The sequence below is a fragment of the Dermacentor silvarum genome, chromosome 2 (genome assembly GCF_013339745.2).
Source record: "Dermacentor silvarum isolate Dsil-2018 chromosome 2, BIME_Dsil_1.4, whole genome shotgun sequence".
NCBI classification, from domain to species: Eukaryota; Metazoa; Arthropoda; class Arachnida; order Ixodida; family Ixodidae; genus Dermacentor; species Dermacentor silvarum.
In genome coordinates, this window is record NC_051155.1 from 251,539,421 (window position 1) to 251,564,828 (window position 25,408).

The 25,408-nt window shown below is 44.7% G+C and overlaps 1 protein-coding gene across 2 annotated transcripts in view; it reads left to right on the forward strand.

The window, feature by feature from the left end:
- LOC119443152 (histone-lysine N-methyltransferase 2D-like) overlaps nucleotides 1–25,408 on the forward strand; it is a 58,862-nt gene that overhangs the window by 13,571 nt on the left and 19,883 nt on the right. For both annotated transcript variants that reach the window (XM_037708315.2, XM_037708314.2), the window contains exons 8-12: nucleotides 2,219–2,279; nucleotides 2,451–2,538; nucleotides 11,206–11,289; nucleotides 11,989–12,066; nucleotides 24,206–24,753. In XM_037708315.2, the coding sequence (XP_037564243.1) occupies nucleotides 2,219–2,279; nucleotides 2,451–2,538; nucleotides 11,206–11,289; nucleotides 11,989–12,066; nucleotides 24,206–24,753 (859 nt within the window). The remainder of the gene's footprint in view (nucleotides 1–2,218; nucleotides 2,280–2,450; nucleotides 2,539–11,205; nucleotides 11,290–11,988; nucleotides 12,067–24,205; nucleotides 24,754–25,408) is intronic.

The following is a 25,408-nucleotide window of genomic DNA, read 5'->3' on the forward strand; positions in this document are numbered from 1 at the left end:
AACATTTCGTGAATATTCTGGCAGAGCGTTGCAAGCTTCTGAGTTTGTGCACTGATGATATCTGTGGTGCCACTACTTCTGTGCATCTGACAATCACGATTGGCTAGCAGTGATAACCGCATTAGAAGAAGAAGTCATCTTGTTGATGAGGGCATGGCAGAAACCAATATTTCAAAAATTTTCAGTTATGCATTGCAGGCTTCTGTGAGCTCACCGCAAGCCCCCTACCTACCGGTGAACAGTGTTGGCCAGGAAGGTGGACAACGGTTATGGTGACTCGCCGTGGTGGCTTAGTGGCTATAGCGTTGCACTGCTGAGCACTTAAATCGCGGCCATGGCAATTGCATTTTGATGGGGGCAAAGTGCAATGTCACGTATGTACCGTGCATTGGGTGCACGCTAAGGAACCTCAGAAGGATCAAAATTAATCCAGAGTCCTCGACTACGGTACGCCTTATAATCAAGTCGTGGTTTTGACGCTGTGGGAAAACGGCTCGGTCCCACAGTTCACGGCAGCAGGCTCCAGCCTCGGCCGGCCACGCCCCAAAGGCGCCCAGCCGCCACTAGCACGTTCCACGCACCACTGCTCGCACGTCTGTCAACTTCCTCGTCCACAGTTGGCTCCTATCCACTATTCACGGCAGCGTTCCCACAACGCGTAAGACCCCAGAATGCAATTAATTTAAATTATGATGAGGTAATGGATTCTACAATAGCACCTCGTAGATATGATTCCGTTTTGTATGATTTCCCAGCACCAACGTTCGCAATCGAGGACAGAAAAAAACTACCCAATACAGTTTCATTTCTTTTTTACTGGTTAGTACGTTCTCGGAAAACAGGAGCTTTTGGCACCAACGTTTAGTCTATTGCCAAACTGCAGTCGTATATGTTTTCTGATCCAGTGTAAACAAAAAAAATCGCAGGGCACCCGTGGTTGAGAGCAGTCGAGAACACCATGGCGTCTTCCCCGTAGCACTCGCCCACCCATGTCTTGTGAAAATGCCAGCTTGCAGTCAGTTTTCTCGATGAGTACCAGCCAATCTCGCGGGTCGCCGCACGGTGCATGTACAGCTGTCGCTACCAATCCTATTGCGATAAGCGCTTCATCTATCTAGCTGTTTAATCGTGCAGCGCCTCCTCTATTTTTTCAATGCCAGTGCAATCGCTCGATAAGCAATGGGAGCCACCGTTGGTGCGCCTTAGTTCAGTGAATTGCCACGATGTGACGCTACTCAGAGGTTATGATCGCTTACGTCACGCGTGCATCTGAGCGTGCGCCGCTGCCGTTCTGGAGGAGATGCGGTAGACGCTTCACACGTCTATCAGGATTACTTCCTCCGGCTTCCGTCGTGAGGCTCCACCCAGAGGGTACTCTCCCCCACGACCATTAAGCAGGCGCGAATGCTAGCCGATGGGGGAGAGCAGGAAAGGGCAATCGGAGAGGGTGGTGAACCGTTGGATCGGCCGCATCTGGCTAGCATTGAAAAAATAGAGGAGGCGCTGGACTGTGCCTGTGGCATAGTGCCGTTGGAAGCCTACTGCACACATTTAATAGGCAATAACCCAAATGCGACACCGTTCCCTGCTTCGAGATGGTGGGAAGTGAGCGTGATGTTTCACTCTGACGGCATTGTATTCTGACATTGCCTACCGGTTCGATTTCGTTTTGGTGTCCCGTTGCCAACACTAAGCAATAGGAAAATGACAACGTACCCCTCAGGCCTCTTTGGCCCCTTCAGGTCGACACGTGTCGGCGTCTCTTGCCAAGTGGGCAAACTTCCCACCAAAATGATCCGCCCGAAGATATTGTTGACCCAGGCCAAATTCGAGGAGCGCAAACATAAGCTTGCTGAAGCCATAAAAACAATGTGTGTTGGTGTCTTGTGCTGCAGTGCTTCGTGCAACGCTTCACATTACGCAGATATCGACTGCGATTGAGTCTGCGAGATTTTCTAGCGGCTTCGAATTGTGCATTTTCCCAGTTAGTAAGTTTTTTCAAAACGTATGAACAAGGTTCTGCTGTAATAAGTAATTCTGGCTCCCCCAACAACTTAATTATAGTGAGGCTTTACTGTAATTCACTGTGAAAGGGCCTGCCTTCTCCTTCAACTTTGTCAAGCTGGATAATAAACAGTGCTGTTAACGTTTACCTTGCATGCTCTCCTATGAGCTGGAAGAATCTCCAGCTAAGTGAAATTTCTGTTTTTGTTGCCAGGCATCCGACTTTAGAAGGGCTGCAAGCTGCCAAGTCACTGGCTATTAGCCTGATCCAAACAGTGAGTATTGAGCTTATTTTATCTTTTTACGGCATCACATTGTAACAGTACTCTCCTAGTAGCAATTGTGAGTATAAAGAAACTTGAGCAATGTTCTAACACCACTGTAATAGGTTGTAAGAGCATAGAGAAGCGAGTTTTGTTGGCTGATTTGTAGTTGTGTGTTTACAGACGCACACAGACTTTGCAGAGTGGCAGCAACAACAGCTGGCGGCCTTGACATTCCAATCTGCCATGACCCAGGCTGCTGCCAATCAACGTAAGTGTCACATATTACTTACACATTTCAGTTTGTCGTGCCCACAAGCCGTTGCCTTTGGCTAGCGTGACGTAGCCAGTTTGTACATAGTATTTACTCACTCAAAACCTTGGTCAAAACTGTTAGTGCATGAACATCTAATGACCATCCTTGAATTCAGAGCTGCTCTAAATTGATGCCTAGCTTTCTATTGCTGTGTGCTAAAAGTGCATACGAGATTACAGACATGGGGAAGAGTTTCACAGAATATTATTATTTTCAGTTGCGTTGTAACAAGTTTAGCAGGTTGATGATTAATGTCAAAATAGAGTGTGGTTTAAGGATTTGTTCAGATTGCTTGTTTATATAGTGAGACCTATAATACTGGCTTGTTTGTCTTTTGACATGGTTCATTGACCAATAATTGATGAAAAATTGTACTTGCCTTTGATTGAATATTTGCACTTGAGCTCTTGTTAAGAGCGCTTGCCATAAAGCTGTGTCATAACTACGTTTGTCAAGTAATCGTGAACAAGGTTGCATGCATCTTAACCTGCATTAAAAATCGTGAACGGTTGGAAAACTAGGGCTTAACCTAAAGGGATACTGGGTGAATCCAGATAAGAACGAACAGGTGGTCCTGGTCAGTGGTCACCATTCCCAATTTTGATGAAATTTACTTAGGCGCAGGTTTTGGGCCCAGAACAATGATTCTGAACTTAGTTTTGTGAAAACAAATTTTGTTTGCTTGAACAAAAAAAGTACAAATTTCGGCCGTTGAATACTTTTCCGCCAGTTTTGCGATTTTTGAATTTTGAGCACGCATAGAGAAGCGATGGTACACTTCTCGATCACAATATTTTTTCCCCACAAAGAACAAGTCTGCTACCTTATGAGTATTTTATTGCACTTGGCTATGGTAAGAATTTTGAGAAAAAAATTCTCAAACATGGTAAACGGACCAAAATACCTGCAATTCAGGAATTTATTGCTCTAGACTAATTAAAGTGAGGATAATAAAACTCGGTGCACATGAACTTTTAAGATTTCACATTCTTTCGAAATAATTTTCGTTGCTTTGTCAAGCACCGTTATAATTAAAAATTGCATCGAAACATAAATGGTTTGCCAGAAACAGAAATTTGAAAAGTTTTTGAAAAACGTCATTTTTAATTTTTTTGAAAATCACTCTGGTTGATGTCAAGGATATTGTCTACCACTGTGCGTAAAAAAACGTTGCATTATTTGAGTACAAGTTACCATGCGTCAAATATGACCACACTCTGCCTAGTGGTCGCGCCACTGATATTGTGGTGCAAGTTGGATGCAGGTCGTTCAAAAATAATTGTATCCGACATACTCATAAAGAAGCCCTCGAAAAAAAAAAAAAAAGCAGTTTCGCCCGAAAGGCGAAGTATCAATTGCGGTAGCAAATTAGTAGCGAGCTATACGGAGTAAGGATATTAGCTTTATCGGCTGTATAAACTTGGACACATTCGCTTACTAACTGAATTAACAAAGATGGTGTCAGTGTGCACACGCAAACATGAATAGATCACACTCAATGACTGCACACAACCGCTGCCAAAACGCTGGCGTTAACAAGTACGGCAGGAGCAGCGACAAATGTTCGTGCAGTCTATCGCTTCAATGGAAACTGAACGGCGAAAGCACAGCGCATACAAAGGTAGCAGCCGTGTGCAGATCGCTTTCCAGATACGGTGCGTGCAACTGCTCGCCGCCGTGCAAAGTACAAGTACGCAGTGTCTCGCAGAGCAGAAGCCGCACCTCCTCCCTCCTGCGCTGCCTTCCCACTTTCCTCCTTTCGTCTGTGAGATTCCAGTTCCCCCTGCACCCGGTTGCAAGATATGCATTTGGTGCCGCAACACAATGTCGCCCCCCCCCCCCCTCCCTCCCATCCCCCCACGGCCTTTCGCGCAATGGAATACGTTGCGTCTGCTCTCCACCGTGCGTTCGCTCCCCGTGAAAGTGCGCGTCCCTCATGTGCTTTCACGTGCACATACAGCATACAGCCCGCGGCGACAATCTTATCGCCCTTGGACTTTATACGGAACCTCACGGCGACGGCAGAAATCCACTTGGAGTGTCCATATAATTGCTGTCGCAATAACATAAAAATAAGAAAAGAGAAAAGAAATGCGCTGCCAGGTTGCATGGTGCCTCAAACTTTGTCTTCCGATCCGGCGCTTAGCAATCTTTAGCAGGTGCTCACGTTTCATCAGTGCCACTTAGATTGTAAGCGGAGTCCGCCTGCGCCTGACACCGAAGTTCGGAGAGTGAATGAGATAAAGAACATTGAAAGTGAAAGGCGAAAGCTGTCAGTGCGTCAACCAGGTATATTACTTTAGGTCTGCCAGTTGTTTTTTTGAGGGCACCTCCAGTGCACGACGTATGTTTCTTCCTCCACTGTGATGGCTTAAGCTGCAAAGCATAGCCTGAAATGTGTGGTTTGCGCTGACTATCTGCAGATACACAAGAAGAAAATTTTGTATCAGCGGAACTTTCGTAGTGTAAAGGATTTGGACATAAGGCAACACCTGCCTTACACCAGTGTTCTTGTTCGAGAAACAGATTTTCTCTGCGGGAACTGTGTCAATCGCTTCAAGGCACTGACCGCGGATTCTTCAACTTCCCCGGCTCCTGAGCACACGCTGACACATGAGGATGCATTGACACTGGTTGAAACATCTGAAAATGACGTTTCATCTGAGTCTGAAGAGGCATCTACGTCACAGGAAGTGTTCATTCCAAAACAAGCGGCCGTTGAAGAGCCCGACAGGTATGTACGGTGCCCAGAAGTTTCACCGCTAAAACCTCCACATTTGACATCGAAGCTCATATGCCAAGTGAAAGGAAGGAGAAATTGAGCATGCTTTCAAGAAGAGACTTAGCTCCAGTTTATAAGCAGCATATGACACAGAAAGCCAGCCTGTGACATCGACAGAAAGCTGCAATACCTGTGCAGACTGGCTGAACAACTTAAAGCAAGCCTTTGAAGCTTCGGAGTCGTTCAGTGAGTGTTGTTGTCTTTTAACTTTGCTGCCAGAGTCGCTTGACATCAAAGAGATACAGCATGTTATTCCAGCAGCGACACGCTACGTGATCCGTAAGTCCGAAAAGTACAAAGAAAATCATGGTGTGTGGTCCGGCCCTGACCCTTAGACAAGAAAAAAGGTAAACCAGAAAGATCTCGAAGCAGCATTGGGCTATTACACTGAAGATGAGTTTAATTGTAGCCAACCAAGCCTAAATAAGAAGGATGTGGTTCACATTATACTGGATGGCAAGAAAGAATTTATTGCGTAACCTGTAATGACACGCTCTATACGTGAAACTTACTGCATGTTTAAGGAAGCTCACCCTGACACTACAATCGGTCGGACTAAGTTCTACTCTTTGCGACCGAAATGGGTCATGCCCACGCCGACACAGGAAGTATGTGTCTGTGTTTATTGTGCCAACATAAAATTTGCAGTATGTGCGCTGGAAAAGAGCTCTGGTCAAAAGAAAAATACCGAAGACTTTCGCGACCTTTGCCTGTGCAGTCCCTTTGTCTTAAGTACGAACTTGGAGAGTGTCCGACGGTCAGAGTTCTCACATTGACTGCCCTTGGAATTCCTGAAGATTAAGAAATATTATATGCGACTTAATACAGAAAGTCAAGGTGACTAAGGTGAATAAGGTGACTTAATACAGAAAGAGTCTACCGTGAGTGCTTTCTTGGAACACCTTCAGGCATGCCTAAAGAAATGGATAAGCCACAACTGCATCAGGCGCATTCAAGGCGAAGCAATCGGTAAAGAAAAGAAGTCTATGCAGAAAGCAAGTGTTCTTTTGCATTTCGATTTTGCAGAGAACTGGACAGTCACGCTACCAGATGAAATTCAGTCTTATCACTGGAGTAAAAGTCACCATATTCACCCATGTGGCCACGACCCAGAAAGTGGTGCACAGTTTTGCTGTCGTAAGCGATGACATGTGCCATGACTCTGCTTATGCATGCTACGCCGTGGCTAAGGTGCACGAATGGCTTGCACATTGCAGTGTACGCTCATTTTGCTTATGTCAGTCATGGTGCTGCTACTCATTTCAAGAACAAACTTTAAGGCAATGAATTGAAAAACAACCGGTATGCATCAGCTAAGTGGTTATTTTGTGCTACTGGATGCGGGAAAAATGCCTGCAATGGAATCGGAGGCATTGTGAAGCACCAGGCGATGCTACATAACCTTCGAAATCCCGCCTCATCTGCCATCAACTCTGCTTCCGATGTGGTGCGAGTTTTGACTCGTAAGCTACCGAAGGTTACATTAATTTATGCTCCAAAAGCTGACATTGAAGATTGAAGGCAAGAGAATGGGTTGCGGTTCCTGCAAGGCCTGGTATTCAGTCGTGGCATATGTGGGAGTGCAAGCGGACCCATAACTCTGAACTGCAGTTGTTCATGGCAAAAACAGTTGCTTTGGATAAGCAACTTCTTTGGCAGTGAAATCGAATGTCGCATGTTCTTAAAAAGGTGCAAGACCAGATTAATAAAATATAAGCCCATGGCAACAGTACTGTCAGCATTCTTCCTCGGCCACATTGGCATGCAACACGCGCAATTGTGCGGTTAAAAAGGGTTGTAACCCACACAGGACAGCATCGCTTGTTGGCAGTGTTATATTTGAACAATGAATATTACGTTGAATGAGTTCTTGCATAGCTCAACAAATCAGAATGCACAGAATCCGTGTTGCGGCCACTAGGCTGAGTGTGGTCATATTTGACGCATTGTAACTTGTTCGGTACTCAAATAATGCATTGTTTTTTTTATGCACAGTGGTAGATAACGTCCTTAAATTCGACCAGAGTGATCTTCAAAAAAATTAAAGATGGCCTTTTTAAGAAAACTATTTTCATATTTCAATGTTTCTGGCAAACCATTTATGTTTCAGTCCAATTTTTAAATAAAACGGTGCTTCACAAAGCAGCGAAAATTATTTCGAAACAATGTGAAAACTTAAAAGTTCATGTGCACCGAGTTTTATCGTGCTCACTTTAATTAGTGAAGAGCAATAAATTCCCTGAATTACAGGTATTTTGGTCAGTTTGCCATGTTTGAGATCTTTTTCTCAAAATACCTTCCGTAGCCAAGTGCAATAAAATACTCATAAGGTAGCATTTGCCTTGTTCTTTGTGGGGAAAAAATATTGTGATCGAGGAGTGTACCATTGTTTCTCTATGTGTGCTAAAATTTCAGAAATCGCAAAACTGGCGGAAAACTTCTCGACGGCTGAAATTTGTGCACTTTTTTTCAGGCGAACAAATTTTTTTTTTCACCAAACTAAGGTCAGAATCATTGTTTTGGGCCTAAAACCTGTGCCTAAAGTAAATTTCATCAAAATCGGGAATGGTGACCAGGACTACCTGTTCGTTCTTATCTGGATTCACCCTACTGAAGAAAACTTTTGCCGCGGAGATTTTAGCCTAAATTAAAGCTTGGGTGCTGAAATTGGTTGACACAACCTTGTTTTCAGGCAGAAAGTAGTGGAATATAGTGAATTTATTGCATTTTTCGCAAAATACCGCATCTAGTGACGGCACCGTGAACTAGAGGAAGTGACATTTGTGTGACGTTATCTCTACTAGATACCGGTGTGCGAGCCATCGCCCGCGTCTCTCCACCCGCATAGACGGCACTGAACGGCAGCGAACAACTTCTCAATTGCGCAGTTGATCGCGGCTGCATACTTGTTTTCGCAAGTGGAGCTTGTGCCTAAGTTTTCTATATCGCTGTTTGTGTTGTGCACTGCTTTTTAATGGGATCAGTGAAGCACCTGGCATAACGCAGGAGAATGCCTCTACGCTGCTGAGTGCAAGGGTGTAAGAAAAGTATCGTCAACGAGACAAGCCGTGTAATACCTTTCCGGCAGAGCCGAAGCTTCGAAGAAGATGGAATCGCGCTGCGCGCCCATCGCAGCCAACATGGGTACCGTCGAAAGCGTGACTGTCTGTGCTCCGAAGAATTCTAGGACAGTGGCTATCAGACAAGCCCTGCTTTTCTGCAGAGCTGCGGCATGTCAGCGTAAGGGCGCTGTGGAGACGTAGTAGCAGGCTTCTTTAATACTTTTCATCTGGTCATGAAAGTTCCGAGTAACGCTATAGGAAAGCTTCATACAGTGCCCGCAGTGGACGTACCACAGCGCTAGCACATGTAGAAGGTGGACTGGAGCAGGCGCCGAACGGACGCCACAGGTGTTCTATGCATACGCTCGCTATTGCGCAAAGGTCGACTGCCTGTATTGGCATGTGTATATTGTCGACACAACTTGCAAATCGCCGCCCTGTTTGTGTACCGTGTTGAGAAACTTAAACGCAAACAATTTCTAAACAACTTCAATGCCTTGTTACGCCTGCTGCTGCTGCAAGCGGGTACACATGATGTCACGGCGGTTGGCGCGCAGCCGCCGCACGCTCTCAATCCACCAAAAGTACAGACATCGTTAAAAATATGTAAAATAAACACTGTGTGTCGGAACAGTCGCGACTTCCGAGTCGAATTTCCATGCTTCCTGAATTTCTTTGATAATTCTTTTTCAGTATCCCTTGGAAGCTGAAGAAGTTTTAGAATTAGAAGATTTAGGCGGGTTTGGAAGGCTGACACAGTATAATTCAACTCCTGCAGTTATTTTCTCGATTATGCGCATAACAGCGCTGCCTCGCCGTTGAAATTTTCGTTGAAGCTCCGCCTGCGAAGCGTACCGTAGAAAGACTGGGCGTGAGGATGACATCAATGCAGGGGTCATGTGAGCGCTCTATTCGAATCAACACACCTCGCTGTTACCCAAGGTGACGTGATCGTCTTCGCCATCAGAGCTAGTTAACCGACTTCTGGCCTGTTAAAGTATAATTTTCGTTCGTATTCAAGGGATGAAAAAGTATAATAATTCGTTGAAAGCTCACTTTTATTGAAAAGTGCTTCAGTTGCCCTTAAGCTGTACAGTGTGCTGAGCTAAACTCATACATGTGGCCTGCAGAAGACACTTCTGCTGCTAAAAGCATTATAACTACTAGACGGATCGGGTGCACATTGTATCGTACAAATTGCACATTTAGACATTAAGAAAGAGATTCTTACTAGTAAAGTGTGTTGCTTTATGGAAGCCATTGAATAGCCTGTGAATTGGGCTGAAAGTTGGTGATTGCAGAAGGTTTGAAAAAGCACCGTGTACTGTACTATGGTGTGATCATTTTCAAGTTTTATGGAATTTTTAAAAATCACTTGTTGTAGATAACATAATTCTAGTCCTTGAGCTGGATTATTCGAAGAGGCAGACATTACTAGCAGAAGAAATATATACACATATTCAACTAATTAATATAACTCCTTAACTCATTACTTTATGGCATGTATTGCAATTTACGAATTGTAGCCGGTGAGTTTGCTGAGTGTATTCACTTGAAATCAATTGCCAGAATGACACCACTTTCGAGATATTTCCAATGTAGGATGAAATGCATGGGCATTCCAGTTACTTTTGTGCTTCAATGCATAAAAGAGCGCTATGGTAAAAGTGTAAGTTGAACATCGATGCATTTTTACAGCGAGTTCAATGGCGCATATTTCCAAACTGGTGTCATTCTGGAAATTTATTTCAAGTAGAAACGCCTTATGAACTCACCGACTACAATTTGTAAATTGCCATATGTGCCGTAAGTAATTAAGAAGTTAAATAGCGATCTTGTCAATTAGTTGAATACGTGTTTCGATTTCTTGTTCAAGTAATATCTGCCTCTCTGAATAATTCAGCTCAAGGACTAGAGTTACGTTATACGCAACAGGTAATTTTTAAATATTCGGTAAAGCTTTAAAATCATCACCTTGGATATGCGTCATACCTTACTTCTCTGTGATGCAAGTCTTTTAACTGCATTTGAGTTACCACCACCTGCTGCCCTTCCGTGGCTGTGGCATTCTGCAGCTGAGAACAAAGTTGTGAGATCGATTCTCTGTTATGGCAATTGAATATCAATGAGGGGACAGCAGAAAAATTCTCATGTACAGAGAACATGTTAAAGAACACCAGATAGCCATGATTATTCCAGAGTCCTCCACTACTGCACCTCTCATCTTACAGCCCCTAGGCTACTTTGGAATGTTAAACCAATTAAATAAATAAATTGCTTTGAGCTGCTCACTTGTGCCTTAATGGAATGTGGCTAATCTAAGGTAAGGAGCTACATCTTCGACACTCTCAAAGGCAGAAACAATTTTCTGATGTGCCCATTGATTACAAACAGCCTTCGCTACTGGGGTCCTTCTAAGTCTGGTCTTGGACATGGGGTTTGGCACATGTAAATAGGCACTTGCAGAAGAATATGTTTCTTTCAGCACAGTATGTGCAGTGTAGTGTTATTAGCAGCAGTGACTTCACGTGAGATTCTACAGCACAGTCAAAATTACAGTAAATGTGTAAGCATGTGCCATGTCCCACTCTCTGCTGGATGGGAAAGAAAGGTGCCACTGTGTGCGAAGATTATGAGATCTGAGGGTGCAAGACAAGCTTCTTCTTGTTTATAGCTGTGTGAAGTTTCTGTCAGCTGCTTTTGTATCTGATGGTGCTGTGCATATATTTTTTTACTTTTTTTGCATGCACAATGGTGCATTGCCACAATGCAACATAGAACTGGCATCAGGTGCACCTGTCATCACAGGCCTGGGCCAAGTCTTCCAGCCTGTTGCAACTGCAGGAGAAGTGCAAGCTCAGGGTGAGGGCATGGCATTGTTCCTCATTTTAACACTGTTTCGTTGGTTGTTTTGCTACTCTTGGCATGTCATTTATATTACATTCAGTGCACCTAGTTTTCATCGCACTCTGTATCATTGCAGGCTGAACAGATTATTCCTTTTGCTGGGTGGCAGCCATTTGTTCTTTGAGCTTATATTTGTTCTTTTTTGTTATCATTGTGTCTCTAAGCTAAGCTGTTGCTCATAATTTTTTTCACCAGTACTCAATTCACTGCAATCGCATGGTTGTGTTCACTGTTCGGGCCTGTCTTGCATTCCAGTTTTGTAGTAGTGATGCTTACCAAATCATCATATCAAATGTTTCTTTGTTAAAGAAACTGATTGCAAACTCACTTACTTGTAATCATCACTCAGTAAAGCTGCTGCCTAGACAATCTTGTGTGTGTCAGGATCTCTTTCACTGAACGTGGTACCACCACTGTGTTGTCAAAATATGGGGCACACCCACAATTGCTGCTTCTGCACAAATGTTTCTGGTTGCACCAGCTTCACATAGATTTGTGGGCCCACCAAAACTTAAACAATTAGTTTTGCTGATACAGGGAAACTGTGCCGTGTCAACACATCTCAGAGGTGTTGGCTATCGACGGACAGAACAGTGTGATGTCAGAGCAGCCAGTGTACTCAGTTTTTGCACTGTGCTGCTTTTTTGGCTGCAGGCATTCTGGTGAGCCCTGGAGTGATGGGAGCCCAGTCAGCGTCCTTCGTGCTGCCCATGTCACAAGGCATGCCTTCAAGTGAGCCACTGTCCTGGGTTTTCTTATTTTTTTTCTCTCTCTCTCTCCACTCAAACTATCTGCTTTTTAAGCTTTTGTTCTAGTGGTCAGATGAATCTGAGTCGTGTAATAACTTGCTGCACAAAAATGTACGGTAACTGGCACATGTACAGTTGGTCACAAATGTTTACGGGACATGGGTTCCACGACAAATGTGAATTTCTGCTCAGATAAGATTTAATGAAACACTCTGCATGGCTAAGAAATGTTCCGTATGCTTTTGTGGGCTGACTGTACATAGCTGCCCAGCTACAGCTAGTGCTAGCAGCTTGGGCAATCAAATGGGATTAAACATGTCAACGGCTTCGCGTTTGACGAACTAAGCGTAATGGTTTGTACATAAAGAAGGTTCATAAAGAAGTTGGAGAGTGCTGCATTCGGACTGTAGGATGGGTGAGGAGATAGTTGCGATGCTTTGGGGACCAGTAAAAAAGTACATTGCTTTGACAGGGAACAAGGCATAGTTAAGACAATGGAGGCGATTTTTACGAAGGTGGCAAAAGATGGCTTCACTCATGTTATTAGGCTTGGTAGAAACGATGGGACACATGCATTTCCTTATGGGGAGCATATAGAAAGGGACAAAAGTGCGGATGATTAATTTTCAGAAATTAAGATTCTAGAGCGTCTATCTCAGTCTCTATTGAACAACCCTTGTAGGAGCTGTAGCAGTGGCTTATATAGAACACATTATCCATTCCTGGGCTCTGCCCAGGAAGGAGGACTACATATGGGAGATGGTTCTGAGAACTGATCAAACCGTAGTCCACATATGGGAGATGGTTCTGAGAACAGATCAAACCGAATTATAAGCAATGGCTTATGGATAATGTGTTCTATATAAGCCACTGCTACAGCTCCTACAAGGGTTGTTCAGTAAAGACTGAGATAGATGCTCTGGAATCTTAACTTCTGAAAATTATTCATCGGCACTTTTGTCCCTTTCTATATGCTCCCCAGTAAGGAAATGCATGTGTCCCATCGTTTCTACCAAGCCTAATGACATGATCGAAGCCATCTTTTGCCACCTTCTTAAAAATCGCCTCCATTGTCTTAACTATACGTTGTTCCATGTCAAAGCAATGTACTTTTTTACTGGTTCCCAAAGCATCGCAACTATCCCCTCACCCATCCTACAGTCCGAATGCAGCACTCTCCAACTTCATTTCTGGGCAAAGCCACAATAAGTGGCTCTGCCCAGGAGGTACACATTCACTGTAGGTACCGGAGCATAACATTGGATTGCTCATGGTGTCTTGAGGTGTAGAGCACCAATCCCAGGTGGTGATCGAAGGCATAAGGGTCATTCCATCCTTAAGTTCCTGGAGGGAGCCAGTATCAACCTGAGAAAAGATGAAAGGCACACAGGGGGAAGGCATGGGGGGGCATGTCCTGTATAGCAATGACGTGAAATGTGGGTGGGCAAAAAAGGAATTGCGAATTGTGTCTGAGGTTTCTTCACCAGGTTTGATTTCGAGGGCAAATCATGTTGACGCCCACTCCTCCTATGGCTACAGCTGACTGGCAACATTGCCCTTGCTATATTTGGGCTGTTGTGGCACAGTTGAAGTTCTTGGAAGTGGCCAAGTTCAGTCCTGGGTTCATATTTTATCTCATAATCAAATACTAGATTGGAACTGGTTTTCAAATTCCTTAATCTCCTGCAAAGATGATGCGGAATTTCAAGGTGGTGTTGCTGCCAGTTTATCATTTTTTTTCTTTCTTTTCTGCCTTATCAAGCCTCCTCTCACCATAAGAGGGGCTTTTTGGTATTGGAGAAGCCTAATTTACTAGTAAAGCTCAACTTATTTGATGTTCAAGGATCAAATTACAGTGTAGACCACTTATAACATAAGTCGCCGGAGTCGCGAATATCCGCACTATAAGCGGTACTGCACTATAACCAAAGCAACAATTTTCAAGGCCCGCACACATGCAAAACATGTGCACCGAGCCGCCACGCGTATGCGACAGTCGAGGAATGCGGCTAGAACGTTTGCATTCAATTTACATTCGAATCTCGTTAATTCGAACCAAATCACGCGGCGGCGCCTCCGACCGGCATTGCTCCTGCACCACCATAGAGTAAAAGCTTAGGAGAGACCCCTCAATGTCGCGCGCGAACAAAAAAAAAAAAAGAAATAAAAACGTGGCGGAAATTTCACCCTCTCTCAAATGGCAAGGTCGCCGATTCTGCGTTGCGCTGGAACATGTGTGTACGTGCCGACGTCTCAGCCACGCTACTGTAGCCACGCGTGGCAGTGAACCCTTCTTTCTCTTTTATGCTTCCTCTACTTTTTAGTCACGTGTTGACCTTGCACACTGCGGCTACCGCGCAGAGGGAAGCAGGGGCACTGTCCCAGGCCGGCCAACGAAACTGCCCACGCCGGCAAATGCCCGCTTCCCGATAACGGCAGAAAACGAAACAGTGTCTATTTTCTCAAACTATTTACCCTCTATGGTGCCATGTATAGAGAAAATAACTAAAAAAAACCGTATGCTAGCTCATTGCGCTTACTAAACTGCTTCTAAACCATTGCCCAAGAGCAAATTAGTTAATTTCAGAAATAAACGAGAAATGTGTATGTTACCGTTTGGTAACATCACATCATAATGTAGTGCAAATCTACGATCTTCACTGTCGCTAGGTGTGGACTGAATGTGTACGATAGCTATTCGTAGCAAACTCATGACTTTCAACTATATACAAATTTATCAAAAACCAATCCCGACTGCTATTGAAGAACATGTCTAGCATGCTTTCGGAGGTGCTTATTTGTGACACTAGTTGCACTGTGGGTTACGGGTGGTGATGTCATGGGTTTTATAGGTGGAGAGGGGGAGTATGATGGGGAGATTGTTTATTCGTATAGCTGCAAGGGTTTTCTTACTTGTCCTTAAGAAAGTGGCGCTTGAAGTAGTACCGGTGGTCTCCTGCGTATGAGTCTGTGTTAGACGTTGTGTTACACTGCACTATGTTTAGGTTCGGCTCACGAAAATGGTTAGACAGTCAAGTGAAATCCGGGTAAGTTCTCAGAGAATTCCAAACGCATTAAAAATGGACTCCGTTGATTCAGGAGAGAATGAGCCAAATTGGAACACTTGAGGAAAAAGTCTGAATGCTAGAATCACTAATGCGCCATATTACCAAGTGGTCACAAACACAAATGTGAGTGCCTCGTTATTGTATGGTAAGCTACGCTTTAAAAAAAGTTTGTGCTTGTATTTCTAATTGCTGCCATCGCATATAACTTTACAGAAAACCTGTAACTAAGAGACAGCCAAAAATTCATAAAAGTAGGAAACTTAACACCTCTGACAAAAGAAGGCCGAATGTTACGCACTATCGTGCCATGTGGCCATACAGTCACGAACATAAATTCGTATGCTTCACATGCATATGGAATGCCAAGACTTCCAAATGATGATCATGCGCCCATATTTTATTGCTTGTTTTCTATAAAGGGTGTTTCAGTGAACACTGCCAAAAATTCTTAAAGGTTGCCTATGGCAGATAGCACAATTCTAGTTAATGAGCTGGCCTACTCGAAGAGGCAGACATTACTTGCAAAAGAAATTGAAATGCATAATCAAATAATTAACAAAAATCTACTAATTAAGTTTTCAACTAATTACCTTATGGCCCATATTGCACTTTACAAATTGTAGCCGTGGAGTTCGTAAGGTGAATCCACTTGGAATGAATTCTAAGAATGACACCAGTTTTGAGATACTAATTCCCGAACTTTGCGGTGAAATGCATCGGCATTCCACTTACTTTCTTAACATTGTTTTATGCATTGAAGCACAAAAGTAACTGGAATGCGGATGCATTTCTCCACAAAGTTCGGGAATTAGTATCTCAAAACTGGTGTCATTCTTAGAATTCATTCCAAGTGGATCCACCTTAGAACTCCACGGCTACAATTTGTAAAGTGCAATCAATATAGGCCACAAGGTAATTAGTTAAAAACTTAATTAGTGGATTTTTGTTAATTAGTTGATTAAGCATTTCAATTTGTTGTGCAAGTGATCTCTGCCTCTTTGAGTAGACTAGCTCATGAATTAGAATTGTGCTACAGTCAAGCCCGTTTATAATGAACTCGATAGTTCTGCGGAAAGTGGTCGTTATATCAGTTCGTTAATATGGATTCGCCCTTAAAAATGCTAAAAAATTAACCGCGCTGAAGCTGGCGTCAGCAGTTGCAATTCGGCAGCACTTTGGTTCAAAAGCCAGATTTTTAGTGTCATTTTTGTTCCCTGTGCATTCCTGTGCCTAACTGCCAACTTCCGTTAGAAACGCCCATCCAAAGAACGAAATGTGGCGTCGTGTAGCTCTTTTCAAAACGGCGCCCGGTTCCGATCACCTGTCATTTCGAAACTGCAAGTGCAGCAGCCATTTCTTATTCGAGAGCTTGTGATATATTTTACTACCAGTGGGACATGACTGTATTTTGCAGACGAGAGTGAAGCATTCTAGTTGGCCAGAAGCTTAAACTTCGGAAACTACTGCGACATGCCGCCATTCTGCGATGGTCTCGGCATTACAACTGTGTGTCAGCCGCACAAGAGCCGTAAAATTATTTGATCTATGTCGATTTGGGCGAAACAAAATGCTATGTTCGAAAGGTCAAAGTCAGCGCGAACCGTTATCAGCAACCAGCAACGCTTAAACTAAGCGTCGCCGAACCGTAATCTCCCGATAACGGCGTTATAACCACTGACCCTTTGTAACATTGCATGGCGGCAGTGCGTGGTGCAGTGTTCTCGCCACCTCGGGCCGCGTAGGGCCGCGTTGACAGGAATGCTTGAGCGGCTATTGTTCCCATGGTGGAAGGACATAGATGGTCATTTCAAATCGTTGAAACAGACGTAATGGACATATGGTGCTGCACGGACAATTGCGCAAGAATGAGAGTGGCATTCGATATCGCGCACACGTGCTTTGAAAACACGTGACCTTCTTTGCGGCTTCTGGAATCCATGTGAGGCGGTCGCTCGCTCGTCTCAAAGGCCGTATCATCGTCGCGGTTGGACTGGAATAGGGCGTGCGCTGCCGTGCTTTGGCACTTCGCGTGCGCCCTCTCTTCACCGTGACTGGGTTCGAAGCGTTCGTTGTAGCAGCACAGCAATTTAAAGAATGTTAGTTATATCTGGAAGCAGTTTCTATTGGGGGGTTCGGAAAATCGTAAGTACACTGAAATGTGGTCATTGTAACCGATAGATCGCTATATCTGGGATCGTTATAACTGGGTTCGACTGTATCTGCCACAGGCAACCTTTCTAAATTTTGGAAAGTGTTCGTTGAAACAGTCCGTATAATTTTAGTGTTTATGCAGCTAGGATAGGCATAAAAAGTTAGCAAAAGAAATCTTGAAAATAAGGCGACGAGTGCGCGTACTATTGCATTTATGGGAAATTCGCAGGCACTGCTCTCTAGAGGAGAATTATAGGTACGTTACCAAACGGCTGCTCAGCATGTTAGTAAAAAAATACCAGCCTGTGGGTCTCTGCTGGGTAGAACGCAGTATGTTACCAAACGGTAATGCCTCCCCATAGAGGGTTAGATGTATTTGTCTTTTAGTCTTGTGAGCTTTGTTTTTCACAGTCCTCCTGACTTCTTGTATAACTTGTGCTTTACTCTTTACCTTTTGTACCTTTTCTCCTTCTGAGTGTTGCTGTTAACTTTTTGTCTGAGGCTTTCCTTTCTTGTCATTGAACTCTATGCTGTCTGACCACGTTGACTAGATAGACTCCATAGACATTTATGTTCATTACTGTATTTACAAGGTTCTAACTTTTCTCCCAATTTTAACAACATACATCCATTTTTGATTGGTTCAGTGTAAGAAAATAATTTGCACCCATACCTAACGCGCACCCTTTAGCATGCTCCCAATATTCGTAGTTAGAACAAAATGGGACCAGCAGAATTTACCATGACAAAATGTAAATTTATTCACACTTAATGTCTGTCGTCACCGTCAGTTTGTTATTGTGATCTATAAATCATGTGCTGTACTCTGTACGGTCCACTGCACTTTATATTTCACATGTATTGAATGACCACTTTGCTAGGTTGTCCTGTTATGAATGCAATTCAATAAAATGGCAGAAGCCTGAAATGTGGCTCTGTTACCACATGCTCCTCAAGTAAAATGACTAGGCTTGTGTGAATATCAATATTTTGGTTTGAAGTGAACTTCAAAGCAACAAGTGAATTGTAATTATTGCTGAATAATTTCAAAATTAATAGTTCGAATAGCTGTGCAGCTTGCATAAAACTTTGACTAAGTGGCAGATGTTGAGCAAAAAAAAAAAAAATTGTTTCTTCACTTGTGGAGAAGGCAACAGATTCATCTCAATTCAGTTTATTTTGAAAGTACTGTTACTCTTATTTTCATGCAGTCATGCAAGTTCAACATCTGTTACAATGCCAGAAGCACTGAATATTGGTTTACAGGCTTTTCTCATGGTTGTGCTTTAGTCTTATCGAAATTTCCTAATGGTCAAGGCTATGGTAGTGTTTGTGTTCACCTGTTGCGTGTTGTTGAAAAGTGCGACCTTGACTGTGCGATGCCAGCAGTTGAGTTGTGCTATCCATATACAGTGATCCCTCGTTATAACGAAATCGCTTTACTTGAAAAATTGCTTTATTTTAAATTTCTTCCAGTCCCGACCCAAACACATGCATTTTAAGCCGCATTACTCGAAGTGCACGAAGAGCTTAAACTGCTTAGAGCGAAGTCGTGAGCGGATCGCTGCCGCTGAGCAGCGGCGAACCTTTTTTGCGCATGCAGTGTCAAATCAAAAAGTTGTTGCAGTTTCACCTGAAAGGCGAAGCATCAATTGCGATAGCAAATTTGTAGAGATCTATACGGAGTAATGATAGTAGCTTTATCAGCTGTATAAACTTGGACATGCAGCAGCACCGGCAACACGCAAAACTGTTGTCGACACCGTCGGCGTTTTGCCCGCGTTCGCACGAAACGCGTGCGGCGTTGGTGACTGTTGCCGGAGCCGCTGATATAAATAGGCACTTGGTTCTGCAGCTAAACGTCGTCTCCCCCCCCCCACGCCCTTTCGCGCGTCGGAATAAGGCGCGTTTTCTCTACATATATGGTGATTGTAAAGGAGGAAAGAGACGCCTACTTCTGCAGCCCTTAAGGGAGCAGGGCGCAAACCGCGTGTTTGTTCTCCGCCGTGGGTTCACTCCCCGTGAAAGCTCGTGTCCCTCGCGCCCTTTCACTTGCACATACAGCGTTCGGTGGCGCGCGGCAACGATTTCATCTCCATTGACGTCATATGGAACCTCACGGCGACGACGACGGCGACGCCGACGGCAGAAATCTGCTTTGGAGTGTCTATATAATTGCTATCGCAATAATACCGCCAATGAATTAGAGTCTCATGCAGGCACAGAGCAGGCCACAAAAGTACCAAACCCACGACCGATGACCGCCTAGTAACGGGTACCAAGTGAGTGCCGAGTGCTCCTAGCTGTTTACTGCGGAGCGAACGGAAGCTGTCAAATTCCATAGTGCAGCGCGCCTGAACCGTTAATCTCGGTCACAATCGCATCACTGGTGTCCCCCGTGATAGAATCCACACGAAAATAAAGTTTTCGTGTTGCTTTGCAATGCCAGAAAACCGCGGTCTCTTGGATGCCGAAAGGTGGCCAAAAGATGGCGGGCAGACTTGCGCCGTAGCATTCTATGGGGTGCGCTCGATGAGCAAAGTTTTACTGCTCTAAAGAGCACTTCTGGCTCTGAAACGTGCTGAAAAGCACAAAAGAAGTGTCCCTCCGATAATAAGGGCCATGTTTTGATGCAGAGGAGCTTCGTCAACAAATTCGGAAGATGACATTGGGGAAGCCGGTCTAGAAATTTGCTCGCCGCTCACCATAATCAGCCTGCATCGCAATAAAACACTGCCCCTTGCTTCGTTGCACTTTTCACGGTGCAAATCGACCGATAACTTGGCAAAAACATGAAAAATCTGAGCGTCGCCAGTGGCGAGTCATGCTGTCAACAATGCTGTCAACGCAAGCTAGTGTTACCCCGGCGATTTTCTCGAGCCGGTCGTGCTCGATTCGCACCATCCGACTTTAGACAAACGGTCTAAATGCATGGTAGGGTCATTGAATTTTGTTCCTAGACATTCGTCATTGGTGCGGACGCGACTGTGCGTGAACACCAACACTCGAACCGTAGAATTAGCACAGTGTCGTTGACAACGGTGTGTCGAAAAACGCTCGTTTTGCAAACTTCACGGCTGCACACGTTGGGAAAAAATTGCCCAGTGATCATGCAAAGCCTCTACTGCAAAACCGTTCAGTTTTAACGATCGCGCTGCGTACCCACAGTGAGTGGCTAATCGTTTTTTGAGCATAACAAACACAATCTCAGACTCTCGCCACAGCTTTTGTGGCACTTTCCAGCGTGCTACTCTCGTAGTCTTCCGTGACCTCCGCACCTCCCCCCCATAATAGCGGCCACTGCCTTCCCCTCCTTCGCTCTCTAGTATGCAAGCCATTTGGACGCCAGTCACTGCTCTCACTCGCCTTCATGTCAACTTCTCGCCTCCTCGCTGCCAGTTTCGACGTCGCTGCTCCTCCAAAGCTGCCCTCTTCCGGCCTGCCCTCGTGAGCACTATCTTCCACCAACGGGTGCCCTTCCGCGGTTCCTGCTTTTTGGTCTCCACGACTCCGATCGCCTTTCTTCCGCTACACGTGAAGCCGATGCCAAGCCTGCCATTACAACCATCGCCATCACCAGCGCGCACTGATGAGGAAAGCGAGATGCCTTGACATTTTGAAGCTTCTGCCTTCTGCGTCGCCCGCCGCATTCAGCCACTTTGGCGCCGACGGCGCGTGCATTTGGATCCGTGCTGCAGGCCACGTGATTGTGTGTTATTTGGAGTGCTTCGTTAGGCGGTGCCTCGCGTGTGATTTTGTGGTCTACAGTGATAAATGGCTCCGTCAGTCAGGCTTTGTGGTTGCTTAAATTGAATTAGCGCTTATAACGAATTTTTTTGCCGTCCCGCTGACTTTGTTATAACGATGGATTACTGTACAATTGAGCTTAGCGAGTTCTGTCCAGTTAAGTGCTCTGATGAACTTGGTAGGCATGCTCGCCGCTTCTATGACTTTTAGTCTAGTCCATATATGTGATCCGAGGTACAATCACCAATAAGTGGCAAACTTATGGTGGTGGTTTGCAGCCAGCCCACTGCTACACCTACCTTGGCTGTTAGGTCTAACCAGTGTTGCTTCGACACTCAGTTCGTTTAGTCCTGAGTTGACACAAATCTATTTGCAGCCGCCATAGGTCTTTTGGGAATCCGAGAAACCATTCTGCCAGCAAAAGGGAGAGTGTGAGGGACAACCTGAATCCCAATAATTTTCTTCTTCCGCCATTAATGACATCATGTGTCTGGATCACTCCCGAAAAATTGAGCCAGATACGTTATGGCGTCCAAAACTTCAATATCATTTATACGTGGTTCTTTGTATCGTTCAAAAGAGAAGGTGGCGGTGGGCAGGATTGATGCTTGAATAATTAAGCAAGTGCGAAATGCAGCCAGCGATCTAAATTAATTTGTCTTTGGCTTGTCTTTGCTATGAGCCATGCGATGCGACTTGCTCACCAACACCGAAACTGTTGATCAATTGTTTTCGGACACTTCAAAAACTTTAAATACTGAAATTTGAGCTGAAACGAACATTGAATACCATAATATCAAATTGAATATTCGAAAATGTCAAATAAATATTCACACAAGCCTAAATATAACTTTCTCAAATAAGCATTTGTAATGAAAGCGGAGAGCTATTGTCGCCACCTTGTGCAAAAACCTGTTCTGTCGCCATCTTATGATAACAGTGGTAGTCATACTGGCACTGACAGTGGCCAGTGCTGTGCACACTGCTTCAGTATTGTATCCGATAGTAATGGCACAGGCAATTCTTCGATTCATTTTCTTGAGGAAAAGGTGCATGTTAGAATCATGTAAATACAGTAATTGTTCAGTTGCTTTCTTGAGTGCTTGTGAATGTTTAGTGCAAGGGTAGCAGCCTGCTATCTTAGTACTAGAATGAAGAAGACATTTAGGTGTTTGACAAGACCGTCTGTTGTTTCTAACATTCACGTCCTTTTCTGCTGTTGCTTGATTTATTTTGACTCTTCGTCTAACCTTTTCCCTTCAGGTGGGATCAGCTGCTTCTTAGCAGCAGGAGTTTTATTGTGCAAGTTGTGTGTTGTTTTCGATGCCTGTAAATCAGCTGAGTGTGTATTCAAGAGTTGTACTTGTGTGAGTGCAATTCCAGAGTTGCTTGTTCCTTGAGCTGGCTCTAGAGCAGGGGTTCTCAAGCATGTTCGTCCCAGGGAACCCTGCTAAGCTCCATGAAGTGCCAAGGACCCCCCCTCCCCCTCCTTCTAGCCCCTAGTAGAGAGGCTAGGCATCGCACGCAACACATTTGGGGACAACGGTGGTGGTAAGCAGGCTATTTTGACAGAGACGTGCAACCCACATGTTTACACTGGGTGCAATTGTCATGAGTCAAGACAGCATCGCATCCAAGGCATGCCAAGAAAGAATGACAGTTTTCAGTGCATATTGCACAGGGACGCTTATTACATTTCATCACAAGAGGTCTTAGAATTAGTGCCGACTCTACTTTGACAGTTTTCAGTGCATATTGCACAGGGACACTTATTACATTTCATCACAAGAGGTCTTAGAATTAGTGCCGACTCTACTTTGAGTACAGTATGTATCGCACATTTGCGGTGCTCTGCGCCCACCGAGCTACCGTACTAGAACGAACTATGTTGCGCTACTCGTGCATTTTTTTTTTAACTACCGACATATACGTCAGTGCACATGCTTGCAGCACCCATCTGTCACCTATCTACAAACGGGAGAAATGCGCATGGGGGGTAAGTTACAGCCTCTGAGATTCAAGTGCAAAAGATTAGGCGTGCTGCTCGTTTTCGGAGGCTGGGTGGCTACAAGCTGCTGGTAGATTTATTGCGCCGCTCACGCATTTCTGTTATGCACTGTGATGTGCTGTTTAATGCGATATTGTTAAGGGCCCTGTTTTGCAGAAAGTTCAGCATCGGCGTCCGTGGCGGAGAAATTCATCCTGAAGCAACCCCACCACACAGGCCTTCTGCATGGCGCAAGGCGTTAGTGAACAGAAATTGAATTTCTCGAAGTAAAGTCTGCAGAAAAATTGTAAACTGCGACTTAATTACAACCTACACACATGATATCATCGGATTGTAATTTGAATGTATGAGAAAACATAATTCTGTTATGAGGAAACTCAAACACAGACCCCTTTTCCCGCATTTCTACTATAACAGCGGCACGCTCGTTTAGGTTACTTCCACATGGTGCTTGCCTCCTCAGCAGCATAAAATGGTAGCGGCGTGCAGAGGCGAAGGTGGTGAAAAAAAGAAAGGTGCAGTTGCCGGGAAGCCTGACAAGCATTCAGGGATCTTTGAATGCTAAAGCGTCCTCCAAATTTTGGACAAGCGTGCACCTTGGGGCAACGGCAAACAATTGATAAAATAATAAAAAAAATGTCCTAGGGCCTTCACATTTTGATATAAGACGGCGTGGCGTATATTGCCTCTGTAAACATGTCTTCCCAAAATGCATTTGTGTTTAAAAGTGAAGCCGACTTTAAGGGGATTGGTGTAAGCTTGGTCTTTGAAAGCTGGCTTTCCCACGTGTGTTGCACCGAAGCCTACTCATAAAGAAAAATGCGATGTGACGGGGCCTAATAATGCTATCGTGTTCCACTCTTAAAGGCGTCCTCCAATTTTTGACACTCGGGCATGGGTAATGGAGGTTCCTTGGATTGAGTGCACCTCTTATTCACCGTCTTAGCGACTTGGCGAGCGCAGAACCAGGAAAAACTTATCACTGGCTTGCGGAACCCTGAGGAGGGGCCTGCAGAACCCCTGGGTTCCGCGGAACCCACTTTGAGAACCCATGCTCTAGAGCATTGTGGCGTCTGTCACTCGCTCAGTTGAGTTTGTGTGGTTCAGTGCCCCCAGGATGACAAACGCTGGTGGGGGTTCTTCCGCAGGTGTGAGCTACGTGACGGCACTACCTCAGACTCAGGCAACTGTAGTGTACCCGACGCAAGCTGTCATGGCCGCTCAGACTGCCATGGCTCAGTTGCAGCCACAGCAGATACAACAACTACAGCAGCATCAACAGCAGCAGCTGCAACAACACCAGCTGCAACAGCAGCAGCTGCAGCAACACCAGCTGCAGCAACACCAGCTGCAGCAACAGCAGCTGCAACAGCAGCAATTACAGCAACAGCACCTGCAGCAGCAGCAGCTTCAACAGCAGCTCCAGCAACAACTGCAGCAGCAACAGATTCATGAGGCTCAACATCAGGCTCAGCAACAGCTTCAGCAGCAGGCACAGCAGCAAGCAGAACAGCAACTTCTTCAACAGCAGCAACATGCACAGCAATTACAGCAGGCTCAGCAGCAGCAGCAACAGCAACAGCAGCAGCAGCAGCAAGCGCAGGCAGCCACACTCCAAGCGTCTCGGCTTTTACTTCAGCAGCAGCAGTTGCAGCAGCCTGGCCAGCTCCCAGCTACACTACAGCAGCCCTATCAGGTGCGTTCATCGGTGTAGTGATGACTTTGCCATTACTTTCTGGCAGCTTGTTTACATTTGGTGTGTATGTACAGCTGCAGCAAGGCCCTCACATTTTGAACAGGTGCTTTTTAAAAATTTATTTCACAAAAAATTTCGCAGGGAAGGTTGTCTGGCTGACTGCCCGAGGGGATACAGGTTAGGCCTGTCATGTTTGCCTGTTCTGAATGGTGGAGTGTTTTGCAAGTTGTCCACAGATACGCACACATATTAAGATATGTCACCCAATTTAAAAAAAAAGCTCTTAAAATTATTACCTTTATGTTCATCTTATACAGCGTTGTTTTACTGGAAGCTGAAGTGCGATAAACAGTTGTCCGTTTCTTAAGCTAAAAATTTTTTGTTCATGGTTGGAACTGTCTGGAACATAGCTGTTGTGCTAACAGCTATAACAAGTGCAGAGGCTGTATATTTTGTTTTGATCAATTAGGGTGACTACAATAAAAAAATATGTAAATACAATCTACCAGACGTCACTGAAGTGACGTCTGGTGTTCCACAGGGGAGTGTCATTGGCCCTTCCTTATTTTTTATTTTTATAAATGACCTTCCGTCGGATATCGCGTCATCCATTCACCTTTTTGCAGACGACTGCATAATCTATCGCAAAATCCAG